Here is a 15,469-nt window from a genome sequence, read left to right on the forward strand (position 1 = left end):
TATGTCTGCGCCTCGAGGCTCCGCTCATAGAAGCTCATGATAAAGTTCATAGAATATTTATGATTTGACAAAATTACCTGGAAATTCTTCTGAAAATAACTTGTTTTCCGTAGAATCTGACCCCAAGATGAAGAGACATTCTATTTATGAGATATTTCAGAACAATCCGGCTCATTGTCCTACAACCAATGCTCTCGGAGCAGGACCTCTACAGATTAAAAGGGGTACTCCGCCCCTAAACATCTTATCCCCTATCCAAAGGATAGGGGATTAGATGTCTGATCGCGGGGGTCCTGCCGCTGGGGACCCCCACGATCTTGGCTGCAGCATCCCCAGACATCAGGTGCACTGATCGAACGTCGCTCCCTGACGGTTTACTGGAAATGCGGGGCGGAGGCTCGTGATGTCACGGCCACGCCACCTAAATTCAAGTCTATGGGAGGGGGCGTGATGGCCATCACGCCCCCTCCCATAGACTTGCATTTAGGTGACATCTGCCTGCACCCGACACTCTAAACGGCCCCCGCAATCTCCCTGCTGCACCCGGCGTTCCTTTGGATAGGGGATAAGATGTCTAGGCGCGCAGTACCCCTTTAACTCCAGTTGTGGTAGATCTTGGACCATTGGTTTGCACAGTTAAAGGGGTACTCTGCCAGAAAACATCTTATCCCCTGAACAAACGATAGGGGATAAGATGTCTGATCATGGGGATCTCACTGATGGGGACCCCCGCAATCTCTGGGCCAGCAGCGGCGGCATCCAGAACACGGAAGCTTGCAGCTTCAGTGTTTGTGATGTCATTCCCCTTCCATTCATGTCTATGGGGGGGTGTGATGGATCCTCCCATAGACATGAATGGAGGGGGTGTGGTGGCTGTGGTCGCCAGTCATCCGGTACAGAGCAGAGTTTACTCCGTGCATTGGATGACCAGGGTGCCACAGCGGAGATCGCGGGCGTCCCCATGGCGGGACCCCTGCGATTAGATATCCTATCCCTTGAATACGGCATAAGTTGTTTTCTGGGGGAGGACCATATTTAATACATAGAAGAGAAGATAATGGCACCTAACTGCAAAAACCCCAGAATATGGCCTCAGTGAAATTCAACCAGGAGGCGCTATAGCATGTCCGTCTATGGGAACAGCAGTGGTGGACAGTGGTACTGCACATGACTAAGTAACCAGAAACGGCATCTCTGAAAAATGTAGAGCTCTAATAATATATATCATGCCATGTAATATGTCAGATATTTAATGTAATAAATCCTCATTAACTATTACCAGTCACTGTCTCCAACAGATGAGACCATCTCACATAGACATAGAATACCGCAAAAACGCTGAACACTACTGCACAGTATAAGGTCAACAGTAATAGAAAGTGTCATCATGTGATCTCGAGGTTACACAGAACACCAATGTTGGGTATGTAACATAATAGTGTATGGTATACAGTAAAACTCCGATAGTCCAGAATCCATAGAAGTAGCATCATTCCAGAATACTGGAATTTCCACAGAAATGGGAATCTAAAAAAATAGTCAGTCATGTTCTCAGATTTCAATTCTAATGGTTGTAAGAATTTACCTGTACAACTGGAAACATGGCGGACCAGTGGGATTTCAGAAGAGGTGTAACTACAGATCAGCGGGGGGTGTAACTACAGATCAGAAGGGGGTGTAACTACAGATCAGAAGGGGGTGTAACTACAGATCAGCAGGGGGTGTAACTACAGATCAGCAGGGGGTGTAACTACAGATCAGCAGGGGGTGTAACTACAGATCAGCAGGGGGTGTAACTACAGATCAGCAGGGGGTGTAACTACAGATCAGCAGGGGGTGTAACTGCAGATCAGCAGGGGGTGTAACTGCAGATCAGCAGGGGGTGTAACTGTAGATCAGCAGGGGGTGTAACTGCAGATCAGCAGGGGGTGTAACTGCAGATCAGCAGGGGGTGTAACTGCAGATCAGCAGGGGGTGTAACTACAGATCAGCAGGGGGTGTAACTACAGATCAGCAGGGGGTGTAACTACAGATCAGCAGGGGGTGTAACTACAGATCAGCAGGGGGTATAACTACAGATCAGCAGGGGGTATAACTACAGATCAGCAGGCGGGTAACTACAGATCAGCAGGGGTGTAACTACAGATCAGTAGGGGGTGTAGCTATAGATAAGTAGGGGTGTAACTAAAAATCAGCAGGTGTAGCCACAGATAAGTAAGGGTGCAGCTACAGATCAGCAGGGGGTGTAATTACAGATCAGCAGGGGTATAGCTATAGATAAGTAGGGGTGTAACTAAAAATCAGCAGGTGTGTAGCCACAAATAAGTAAGGGTGTAGCTATAGATCAGCAGGGGGTGTAACTACAGATAAGTAGGGGTGTAGCTATAGATAAGTAGGGGTGTAACTAAAGATCAGCAGGGATGTAGCCACAGATAAGTAAGGGTGTAGCCACAGATCAACAGGGGTGTAACTACAGATCAGCAGGGGTGTAACTACATATCAGCAGGGGTGTAACTACATATCAGCAGGGGTGTAACTACATATCAGCAGGGGTGTAACTACAGATCAGCAGGGGGTGTAACTACAGATCAGCAGGGGTGTAACTACAGATCAGCAGGGGTGTAACTACAGATCAGCAGGGGGTGTAACTACAGATCAGCAGGGGTGTAACTACAGATCAGCAGGGGTGTAACTACAGATCAGCAGGGGTGTAACTACAGATCAGCAGGGGTGTAACTACAGATCTGCAGGGGGTGTAGCCACAGATAAGTAAGGGTGTAGCTATAGATAAGTAGGGGTGTAACTAAAGATCAGCAGGGGTGTAACTACAGATCAGCAGGGGGTGTAGTCACAGATAAGTAAGGGTGTAGCTATAGATAAGTAGGGGTGTAACTAAAGATCAGCAGGGGTGTAACTACAGATCAGCAGGGGTGCAAGCACAGATAAGTAAGGGTGTAGCTATAGATCAGCAGGGGGCGTATCTATGGTGCCACATAAGAAGACTCCAGTATTATAAATGGAACATATAAGGTGGGGGCCCGGTACAGATTTTCTATTGGGCCCCTGGAATTTTCAGTAACTCCTTGGGATTTCTGGATTATCAGAATTTGGCTTTAGTGGAGAAGACAAGAAGGTGGAGGAGATACTCACGCCCCACTTTGAGGATAGTCTGGTGCCAGAGCTGCCACGACGAGCCTTCAAAACAAGAGTAGAAACCATTGTGCGATAAATCCAAATTATGGAGAAGGAGGGCGGAGCCGTTCAGCTGGGAGTGGTCGATATCTGTCCCATTGACCGTCCACGTCACCGCGGCCTCCGGGTCCATGCTGCCGCACTTTATTACTGCATTGGAACCAATCTTCTCGTACTGGATATGTGGATCTGCAAGAAACATACGAGATGGAATGAGAGGCCTGAAGCCACCTTGGAGGTCACAGGAAATGGCGGCATTAGTCATGGACACACAAAAAGGAAATCAACATGTGCGGCCATCGACTCATAGGACAACTTGGGGTATCTCCTGTCTGCATATATTTATTGTTATTAGTTGTGTACAGTAGGATACAGATTAGGATTGACCCATCAGAGGACCTGAGGGCCTCACCATAGGCCCAGGCACCAACCAAAGTGCTGGACACATGGTTGGTGCCTGGGCCTATCAGGGGCCCCATGGACATCACCAGAACACAGACAGAACCTGTTCAGTTTGGGAGGAGTGGGGAAAGGGGCAGAGAGGGGCCCTTATAACAAATGCATAAAATGTCAAAAATCGGTAGCCTGCACTCACCGCTGGGTGTGGGACCCAAAGCTCCTAACCGAAGTCACCGGAGGAGCAGGCTCCTTAGGCTTGTGTGGGACACTAAGAGGCGACTGCCGGCGGTTACGCGCAAGTGCGCTTCTTCCGGCCTGGAAGCCGGAAGAAGCGCACATGCGCGAAACCGCCAGAAGAAACGCACTTGCGCGAAACCGCCGGAAGAAGCGCACTTGCGCAAAACCACCGGCAGGAGCCTTTGAGTGTACAACGCAGGCCTAAGGAGCCAGGTCCTCCGGTGACTACGGTTAGGACCTCCAGGTCCCACATCCCGTAAGTGCAGGCTACCGATTTTTGTCTTTCTATGCAAGTGTACTGAGTCTCGTACTTGGTTGTTCCTGGCACCTCTGGACCCCGTATTGGGACTCACCCCACTGAATCGCTGATCCAGTTGTTGTCGGCTATTCTGATCTTTAATGTTGAAGTGGTGTAAACCTTTCTTCTTCTGGGACAGGCCCTAATGACAAAGTGTGTATTGTGGTGGCCCAAACTATTCTCTTTTAGACGTCGGTACTCCACCACCGCCAATGGCGATACCGTTGGACCTTTTTGTTTTCCTCCTCAGTAATGTACATCAGGAATGAGTAAATATGGTTGTGTCTTGATGACACATGATAAAAAGGTGGAGGGGATCCATGTTGGCCACATAAAGGTGCAAGTTTGGGATTAGCAAATCCGCCAACACCAGGAACCAGCTCAGGTTCACCTTAGTCTTAAGAGGGACCTATAGGCATGTTGACCAGGGTCACTGTAGTCTCGAGAAGAAGGACCTATAGGGTGTTGACCAGGGTCACCGTAGTCTCGAGAAGAAGGACCTATAGGGTGTTGACCAGGGCTGGAAGAGGTGACCGTACTATGAGCCCTCGTGTATTCACTAAAGACAAGACCGGTTCATTGGAGTCATTAATGGAAACCGAAACATCTCCAGGACATGGTGGCGTCTCCCGGTCCATGACGTCCATCCTCTAGGATGTACGGATCCACATCCCATGGCGCTCTCCTCCACCATAACACCGGGCTATGCACCTCGGAGGATGTGCCATGGATGGAGGTGACCAAGACGTCTGTGAGACAAGTATATGGGACCAACGTCATTGCCACCAATGCTGAAAGGACAGATCAGTTACCCGCCATGAGTCACACCCAGAGCCCAATAGTCACAAGCAGAGCCCAATAGTCACACCCAGAGCCCAATAGTCACACGCAGAGCCCAATAGTCACACCCAGAGCCCAGTAGTCACACCCAGAGCCCAATAGTCACACCCAGAGCCCAATAGTCACTCCCAGAGCCCAATAGTCACTCCAAGAGCCCAATAATAACACCCAGAGCCCAATAGTAACACCCAGAGCCCAATAGTCACTTCATGAGCCCAAGAGTAACTCCCAGAACCCAATAGTCACTTCCAGAGCCCAATAATAACACCCAGGGCTCAATAATCTATATAAGACTAAAACAAATGCAAAAACACCACTGTGGGGTCATCACAATTGTAGCACAAATCCCTCTCCCTCGCTGAGGGTATGTTTCAGTGTATCAGTGTAAGAACTGGGAGTCCAGTTACTCTCCTGTAGTGATGGAGTCATCAGGTCCCAGTGACTTCTCTTCCTTTCATGTGGTTTCTCAGTCCTTGTGGTACAGACTATTCCTGTGACCCCTGACCTGGTTGCCGACCTCTGACCCCTCGCTAATCTGTTTTCATTGCTAAACCCCATGAATAATCAACAGAAGTGAAGCAGCAAATCTCCTGGGAGCCCCGGGGGCCCGAGCACTGACTATACAGAGGAGGGGAGGGGGACACAGAGTGGTCCGGGGCTCAACCACTGACTGTACAGAGGAGGGAAGGGGGACACAGGGGGCCCGGGGCCCAACCACTGACTGTACAGAGGAGGGAAGGGGGACACAGAGGGGTCCAGGGCCCAACCACTGACTGTACAGAGGAGGGAAGGGGGACACAGAGGGGTCAGGGGCCCCACCACTGACTGAACAGAGGAGGGAAGGGGGACACAGAGGGGTCCGAGGCCCGACCACTGACAGTACAGAGGAGGGAAGGGGGACACAGAGGGGTCAGGGGCCCCACCACTGACTGTACAGAGGAGGGAAGGGGGACACAGAGGGGTCCGAGGCCCGACCACTGACTGTACAGAGGAGGGAAGGGGGACACAGGGGGCCTGGGGCCCAACCACTGACTGTACAGAGGGAAGGGGGACACAGAGGGGTCCGGGGCCCAACCACTGACTGTACAGAGGAGGGAAGGGGGACACAGAGGGGTCCGGGGCTCAACCACTGACTGTACAGAGGAGGGAAGGGGGACACAGGGGGCCCGGGGCCCAACCACTGACTGTACAGAGGAGGGAAGGGGGACACAGAGTGGTCCGGGGCCCAACCACTGACTGTACAGAGGAGGGAAGGGGGACACAGAGGGGTCCGGGCCCAACCACTGACTGTACAGAGGAGGGGAGGGATACACAGAGGGGTCCGGGGCCCAACCACTGACTGTACAGAGGAGGGAAGGGGAAACACAGAGGGTCCGGGGCCCAACCACTGACTGTACAGAGGAGGGAAGGGGGACACAGAGGGGTCCGGGGCCCGACCACTGACTGTACAGAGGAGGGAAGGGGGACACAGGGGGCCTGGGGCCCAACCACTGACTGTACAGAGGAGGGAAAGGGGACACAGGGGGCCTGGGGCCCAACCACTGACTGTACAGAGGGGGGAAGGGGAAACACAGAGGGGCCTGGGGCCCAACCACTGACTGTACAGAGGAGGGGAGGGGGACACAGAGGGGCCCGGGGCCCAACCACTGACTGTACAGAGGAGGGAAGGGGTACACAGAGGGGTCTGGGCCCAACCACTGACTGTACAGAGGGGGGAAGGGGAAACACAGAGGGGTCGGCCCAGGGCCCAACCACTGACTGTACAGAGGAGGGGAGGGGAAACACAGAGGGGTCCGGGGCCCAACCACTGACTGTACAGAGGAGGGAAGGGGGACACAGAGGGGTCCGGGGCCCGACCACTGACTGTACAGAGGAGGCAAGGGGGACACAGGGGGCCTGCGGCCCAACCACTGACTGTACAGAGGAGGGAAGGGGTACACAGAGGGGTCTGGGCCCAACCACTGACTGTACAGAGGGGGGAAGGGGAAACACAGAGGGGTCCGGGGCCCAACCACTGACTGTACAAAGGAGGGAAGGGGGACACAGAGGGGTCCGGGGCCCGACCACTGACTGTACAGAGGGGGGAAGGGGAAACACAGAGGGGTCGGCCCAGGGCCCAACCACTGACTGTACAGAGGAGGGGAGGGGAAACACAGAGGGGTCCGGGGCCCAACCACTGACTGTACAAAGGAGGGAAGGGGGACACAGAGGGGTCCGGGGCCCGACCACTGACTGTACAGAGGAGGGAAGGGGGACACAGAGGGTTCCAGGGCCCAACCACTGACTGTACAGAGGAGGGAAGGGGGACACAGAGGGGCCCGGGGCCCAACCACTGACTGTACAGAGGGGGGAAGGGGGACACAGAGGGGTCCGGGGCCCAACCACTGACTGTACAGAGGAGGGAAGGGGGACACAGAGGGGTCCGGGGCCCAACCACTGACTGTACAGAGGGGGGAAGGGGGACACAGAGGGGTCCGGGGCCCAACCACTGACTGTACAGAGGAGGGAAGGGGGATAAAGAGGGGTCCGGGGCCCAACCTCTGACTATAAAGAGAAGGGAAGGGGGACACAGAATATAACTACTATAATACTGCCTCCGATATACAAGAATATAACTACTATAATACTGCCTCCTATATACAAGAATATAACTACTATAATACTGCTCCTATATACAAGAATATAACTACTATAATACTGCCTCCTATAAACAAGAATATAACTACTATAATACTGCTCCTATATACAAGAATATATCTACTATAATACTGCTCCTATATACAAGAATATAACTACTATAATACTGCCCCTATATACAAGAATATAACTACTATAATACTGCTCCTATATACAAGAATATAACTACTATAATACTGCCCCTATATACAAGAATATAACTACTATAATACTGCCCCTATATACAAGAATATAACTACTATAATACTGCCCCTATATACAAGAATAGATCTACTATAATACTGCCTCCTATATACAAGAATATAACTACTATAATACTGCTCCTATATACAAGAATATATCTACTATAATACTGCTCCTATATACAAGAATATAACTACTATAATACTGCCTCCTATATACAAGTATATAACTACTATAATACTGCTCCTATATACATGAATATAACTACTATAATACTGCTCCTATATACAAGAATATAACTACTATAATACTGCTCCCTATATACAAGAATATAACTACTATAATACTGCTCCTATATACAAGAATATAACTACTATAATACTACTCCTATATACAAGAATATAACTACTATAATACTGCTCCTATATACAAGAATATAACTACTATAATACTGCTCCTATATACAAGAATATAACTACTATAATACTGCTCCTATATACAAGAATATAACTACTATAATACTGCTCCCTATATACAAGAATATAACTACTATAATACTGCCTCCTATATACAAGAATATAACTACTATAATACTGCTCCTTTATACAAGAATATAACTACTATAATACTGCTCCTATATACAAGAATATATCTACTATAATACTGCCTCCTATATACAAGAATATATCCACTATAATACTGCTCCTATATACAAGAATATAACTACTATAATACTGCTCCTATATACAAGAATATAACTACTATAATACTGCTCCTATATACAAGAATATAACTACTATAATACTGCCTCCTATATACAAGAATATAACTACAATAATACTGCTCCTATATACAAGAATATAACTACTATAATACTGCTCCTATATACAAGAATTTAACTACTATAATACTCCTCCTATATACAAGAATATAACTACTATAATACTGTGTCCTATATACAAGAATATAACTACTATAATACTGCTCCTATATACAAGAATATAACTACTATAATACTGCCTCCTATATACAAGAATATAACTACTATAATACTGCTCCTTTATACAAGAATATAACTACTATAATACTGCTCCTATATACAAGAATATAACTACTATAATACTGCTCCTATATACAAGAATATAACTACTATAATACTGCCTCCTATATACAAGAATATAACTACAATAATACTGCTCCTATATACAAGAATATAACTACTATAATACTGCTCCTATATACAAGAATTTAACTACTATAATACTCCTCCTATATACAAGAATATAACTACTATAATACTGCCCCTATATACAAGAATATAACTACTATAATACTGCTCCTATATACAAGAATATAACTACCATAATACTGCTCCTATATACAAGAATATAACTACTATAATACTCCTCCTATATACAGGAATATAACTACTATAATACTGCTCCTATATACAAGAATATAACTACTATAATACTGCTCCCTATATACAAGAATATAACTACTATAATACTGCTCCTATATACAAGAATATAACTACTATAATACTGCTCCCTATATACAAGAATATAACTACTATAATACTGCTCCTATATACAAGAATATAACTACTATAATACTGCCCCTATATACAAGAACATAACTACTATAATACTGCTCCTATATACAAGAATATAACTACTATAATACTGCCTCCTATATACAAGAATATAACTACTATAATACTGCCTCCTATATACAGGAATATAACTACTATAATACTGCCCCTATATACAAGAATATAACTACTATAATACTGCTCCTATATACAAGAATATAACTACTATAATACTGCCCCTATATACAAGAATATAACTACTATAATACTGCTCCTATATACAAGAATATAACTACTATAATACTGCCTCTATATACAAGAATATAACTACTATAATACTGCTCCTATATACAAGAATATAACTCCTATAATACTGCTCCTATATACAAGAATATAACTACTATAATACTGCCTTCTATATACAAGAATATAACTACTATAATACTGCCCCTATATACAAGAATATAACTACTATAATACTGCTCCTATATACAAGAATATATCTACTATAATACTGCTCCTGTTACGCCGAGCGCTCCGGGTCCCCGCTCCTCCCCGGAGCGCTCGCTACACTCTCCTCACCGCAGCGCCCCGGTCGGTTCCACGGACCCGGGGCGCTGCGATACTGCCTCCGGCCGGGGTGCGATTCGCGATGCGGGTAGCGCCCGCTCGCGATGCGCACCCCGGCTCCCGTACCTGACTCGCTCTCCGTCAGTTCTGTCCCGGCGCGCGCGGCCCCGCTCCCTAGGGCGCGCGCGCGCCGGGTCTTTGCGATTTAAAGGGCCACTGCGCCGCTGATTGGCGCAGTGGTTCCAATTAGTGTTTACACCTGTGCACTTCCCTATATCACCTCACTTCCCCTTCACTCCCTCGCCGGATCTTGTTGCCTTAGTGCCAGTGAAAGCGTTCCTTGTGTGTTCCTTGCCTGTGATTCTAGACCTTCTGCCGTTGCCCCTGACTACGATCCTTGCTGCCTGCCCCGACCTTCTGCTACGTCCGACCTTGCTTTTGCCTACTCCCTTGTACCGCGCCTATCTTCAGCAGCCAGAGAGGTGAGCCGTTGCTAGTGGATACGACCTGGTCACTACCGCCGCAGCAAGACCATCCCGCTTTGCGGCGGGCTCTGGTGAAAACCAGTAGTGGCTTAGAACCGGTCCACTAGCACGGTCCACGCCAATCCCTCTCTGGCACAGAGGATCCACTACCTGCCAGCCGGCATCGTGACAGTAGATCCGGCCATGGATCCCGCTGAAGTTCCTCTGCCAGTTGTCGCTGACCTCACCACGGTGGTCGCCCAGCAGTCACAACAGATAGCGCAACAAGGCCAACAGCTGTCTCAACTGACCGTTATGCTACAACAGTTACTACCACAGCTTCAGCAATCATCTCCTCCGCCAGCTCCTGCACCTCCTCCGCAGCGAGTGGCCGCTCCTGGGATACGCTTATCCTTGCCGGATAAATTTGATGGGGACTCTAAGTTTTGCCGTGGCTTTCTTTCCCAATGTTCCCTGCATCTGGAGATGATGTCGGACCTGTTTCCCACTGAAAGGTCTAAGGTGGCTTTCGTAGTCAGCCTTCTGTCCGGAAAAGCCCTGTCATGGGCCACACCGCTCTGGGACCGCAATGACCCCGTCACTGCCTCTGTACACTCCTTCTTCTCGGAAATCCGAAGTGTCTTTGAGGAACCTGCCCGAGCCTCTTCTGCTGAGACTGCCCTGTTGAACCTGGTCCAGGGTAATTCTTCCGTTGGCGAGTATGCCGTACAATTCCGTACTCTTGCTTCAGAATTGTCCTGGAATAATGAGGCCCTCTGCGCGACCTTCAAAAAAGGCCTATCCAGCAACATTAAAGATGTTCTGGCCGCACGAGAAATTCCTGCTAATCTACATGAACTTATTCACCTAGCCACTCGCATTGACATGCGTTTTTCCGAAAGGCGTCAGGAACTCCGCCAAGATATGGACTCTGTTCGCACGAGGCGTTTCTCCTCCTCGGCTCCTCTCTCCTCTGGTCCCCTGCAATCTGTTCCTGTGCCTCCCGCCGTGGAGGCTATGCAGGTCGACCGGTCTCGCCTGACACCTCAAGAGAGGACACGACGCCGTATGGAGAACCTCTGCCTGTACTGTGCTAGTACCGAACACTTCCTGAGAGATTGTCCTATCCGTCCTCCCCGCCTGGAAAGACGTACGCTGACTCCGCACAAAGGTGAGACAGTCCTTGATGTCTACTCTTCTTCTCCACGTCTTACTGTGCCTGTGCGGATGTCTGCCTCTGCCTTCTCCTTCTCTACAGTGGCCTTCTTGGACTCTGGATCTGCAGGAAATTTTATTTTGGCCTCTCTCGTCAAAAGGTTCAACATCCCGGTGACCAGTCTCGCCAGACCCCTCTACATCAATTGTGTGAATAATGAAAGATTGGACTGTACCATACGTTTCCGCACGGAGCCCCTTCTTATGAGCATCGGATCTCATCATGAGAGGATTGAACTTTTGGTCCTCCCCAATTGCACCTCGGAAATTCTCCTTGGACTTCCCTGGCTTCAACTTCATTCCCCTACCCTGGATTGGTCCACTGGGGAGATCAAGAGTTGGGGGTCCTCTTGTTCCAAGAACTGTCTAAAACCGGTTCCCAGTAACCCTTGCCGTAACTCTGTGGTTCCTCCAGTAACCGGTCTCCCTAAGGCCTATATGGACTTCGCGGATGTTTTCTGCAAAAAACAAGCTGAGACTCTACCTCCTCACAGGCCTTATGATTGCCCTATCGACCTCCTCCCGGGCACTACTCCACCCCGGGGCAGAATTTATCCTCTCTCTGCCCCAGAGACTCTTGCCATGTCCGAATACGTCCAGGAGAATCTAAAAAAGGGCTTTATCCGTAAATCCTCCTCTCCTGCCGGAGCCGGATTTTTCTTTGTGTCCAAAAAAGATGGCTCCCTACGTCCTTGCATTGACTACCGCGGTCTTAATAAAATCACGGTTAAGAACCGCTACCCCTTACCCCTCATCTCTGAACTCTTTGATCGCCTCCAAGGTGCCCACATCTTCACTAAATTGGACTTAAGAGGCGCCTATAACCTCATCCGCATCAGAGAGGGGGACGAGTGGAAAACGGCATTTAACACCAGAGATGGACACTTTGAGTATCTGGTCATGCCCTTTGGACTGTGCAACGCCCCTGCCGTCTTCCAAGACTTTGTCAATGAAATTTTTCGTGATCTGTTATACTCCTGTGTTGTTGTATATCTGGACGATATCCTAATTTTTTCTGCCAATCTAGAAGAACACCGCCAGCATGTCCGTATGGTTCTTCAGAGACTTCGTGACAACCAACTCTATGCCAAAATTGAGAAATGTCTGTTTGAATGCCAATCTCTTCCTTTTCTAGGATATTTGGTCTCTGGCCAGGGACTACAGATGGATCCAGACAAACTCTCTGCCGTCTTAGATTGGCCACGCCCCTCCGGACTCCGTGCTATCCAACGCTTTTTGGGGTTCGCCAATTATTACAGGCAATTTATTCCACATTTTTCTACCATTGTGGCTCCTATCGTGGCTTTAACCAAAAAAAATGCTGATCCCAAGTCCTGGCCTCCTCAAGCAGAAGACGCCTTTAAACGACTCAAGTCTGCCTTTTCTTCGGCTCCCGTCCTCTCCAGACCTGACCCTTCCAAACCCTTCCTATTGGAGGTTGATGCCTCCTCAGTGGGAGCTGGAGCTGTTCTTCTACAAAAAAACTCTTCCGGGCATGCTGTCACTTGTGGTTTTTTCTCTAGGACCTTCTCTCCAGCGGAGAGGAACTACTCCATCGGGGATCGAGAGCTTCTAGCCATTAAATTAGCACTTGAGGAATGGAGGCATCTGCTGGAGGGATCAAGTTCTCCTGTTATTATCTACACCGACCACAAGAACCTCTCCTACCTCCAGTCTGCCCAACGGCTGAATCCTCGCCAGGCCCGGTGGTCTCTGTTCTTTGCCCGATTTAATTTTGAGATTCACTTTCGTCCTGCCGATAAGAACATTAGGGCCGATGCTCTCTCTCGTTCCTCGGATGCCTCAGAAGTTGAACTCTCTCCGCAACACATCATTCCACCTGACTGCCTGATCTCCACTTCTCCTGCCTCCATCAGGCAGACTCCTCCAGGAAAGACCTTTGTTTCTCCTCGCCAACGCCTCGGAATCCTCAAATGGGGTCACTCCTCCCTTCTCGCAGGTCATGCGGGTATCAAGAAATCTGTGCAACTCATCTCCCGCTTCTATTGGTGGCCGACTCTGGAGACGGATGTTGTGGACTTTGTGCGAGCCTGCACTATCTGTGCCCGGGATAAGACTCCTCGCCAGAAGCCCGCTGGTTTTCTTCATCCTCTGCCTGTCCCCGAACAGCCTTGGTCTCTGATTGGTATGGATTTTATTACTGATTTACCCCCTTCCCGTGGCAACACTGTTATTTGGGTGGTCGTTGATCGATTCTCCAAAATGGCACATTTCATCCCTCTTCCTGGTCTTCCTTCTGCGCCTCAGTTGGCTAAACAATTTTTTGTACACATTTTTCGTCTTCACGGGTTGCCTACGCAGATTGTCTCGGATAGAGGCGTCCAATTCGTGTCTAAATTCTGGAGGGCTCTCTGTAAACAACTCAAGATTAAATAAAATTTTTCTTCCGCATATCATCCCCAGTCCAATGGACAAGTAGAAAGGATTAACCAGATCTTGGGTGATTATTTGCGACATTTTGTTTCCTCCCGCCAGGATGACTGGGCAGATCTCCTCCCATGGGCCGAATTCTCGTATAACTTCAGGGTCTCTGAGTCTTCCTCCAAATCCCCATTTTTCGTGGTGTACGGCCGTCACCCTCTTCCCCCCCTCCCTACTCCCTTGCCCTCTGGTCTGCCCGCTGTGGATGAAATTTCTCGTGACCTTTCCATCATATGGAGAGAGACCCAAAATTCTCTCTTACAGGCTTCATCACGCATGAAGAAGTTCGCGGATAAGAAAAGAAGAGCTCCCCCCGTTTTTTCCCCTGGAGACAAGGTATGGCTCTCCGCTAAATATGTCCGCTTCCGTGTCCCTAGCTACAAGTTGGGACCACGCTATCTTGGTCCTTTCAAAATTTTGTGTCAAATTAATCCTGTCTCTTATAAACTTCTTCTTCCTCCCTCTCTTCGTATCCCTAATGCCTTTCACGTCTCTCTTCTCAAACCACTCATCCTCAACCGTTTTTCTCCCAAATCTGTTCCTCCCACTCCTGTTTCCGGCTCCTCGGACATCTTCTCGGTCAAAGAAATTTTAGCTGCAAAAAAGGTCAGAGGAAAAAATTTTTTTTTAGTGGACTGGGAGGGTTGTGGTCCAGAAGAGAGGTCCTGGGAACCTGAGGACAATATCCTGGACAAAAGTCTGATCCTCAGGTTCTCAGGCCCCAAGAAGAGGGGGAGACCCAAGGGGGGGGGTACTGTTACGCCGAGCGCTCCGGGTCCCCGCTCCTCCCCGGAGCGCTCGCTACACTCTCCTCACCGCAGCGCCCCGGTCGGTTCCACGGACCCGGGGCGCTGCGATACTGCCTCCGGCCGGGGTGCGATTCGCGATGCGGGTAGCGCCCGCTCGCGATGCGCACCCCGGCTCCCGTACCTGACTCGCTCTCCGTCAGTTCTGTCCCGGCGCGCGCGGCCCCGCTCCCTAGGGCGCGCGCGCGCCGGGTCTTTGCGATTTAAAGGGCCACTGCGCCGCTGATTGGCGCAGTGGTTCCAATTAGTGTTTACACCTGTGCACTTCCCTATATCACCTCACTTCCCCTTCACTCCCTCGCCGGATCTTGTTGCCTTAGTGCCAGTGAAAGCGTTCCTTGTGTGTTCCTTGCCTGTGATTCCAGACCTTCTGCCGTTGCCCCTGACTACGATCCTTGCTGCCTGCCCCGACCTTCTGCTACGTCCGACCTTGCTTTTGCCTACTCCCTTGTACCGCGCCTATCTTCAGCAGCCAGAGAGGTGAGCCGTTGCTAGTGGATACGACCTGGTCACTACCGCCGCAGCAAGACCA

General features: G+C 49.2%; 1 protein-coding gene across 1 annotated transcript in view; it reads right to left on the reverse strand.

The window, feature by feature from the left end:
• Positions 1-15,469, reverse strand: part of CNTFR (ciliary neurotrophic factor receptor) — a gene marked incomplete in the record, with an annotated part of 524,182 nt that overhangs the window by 116,639 nt on the left and 392,074 nt on the right. The window contains 1 exon segment of the mRNA XM_056551475.1: positions 3,151-3,381. Coding sequence (XP_056407450.1) covers positions 3,151-3,381 — 231 coding nt within the window.

The sequence above is a fragment of the Hyla sarda genome, chromosome 1, assembly GCF_029499605.1.
Source record: "Hyla sarda isolate aHylSar1 chromosome 1, aHylSar1.hap1, whole genome shotgun sequence".
Lineage (NCBI taxonomy): Eukaryota > Metazoa > Chordata > Amphibia > Anura > Hylidae > Hyla > Hyla sarda.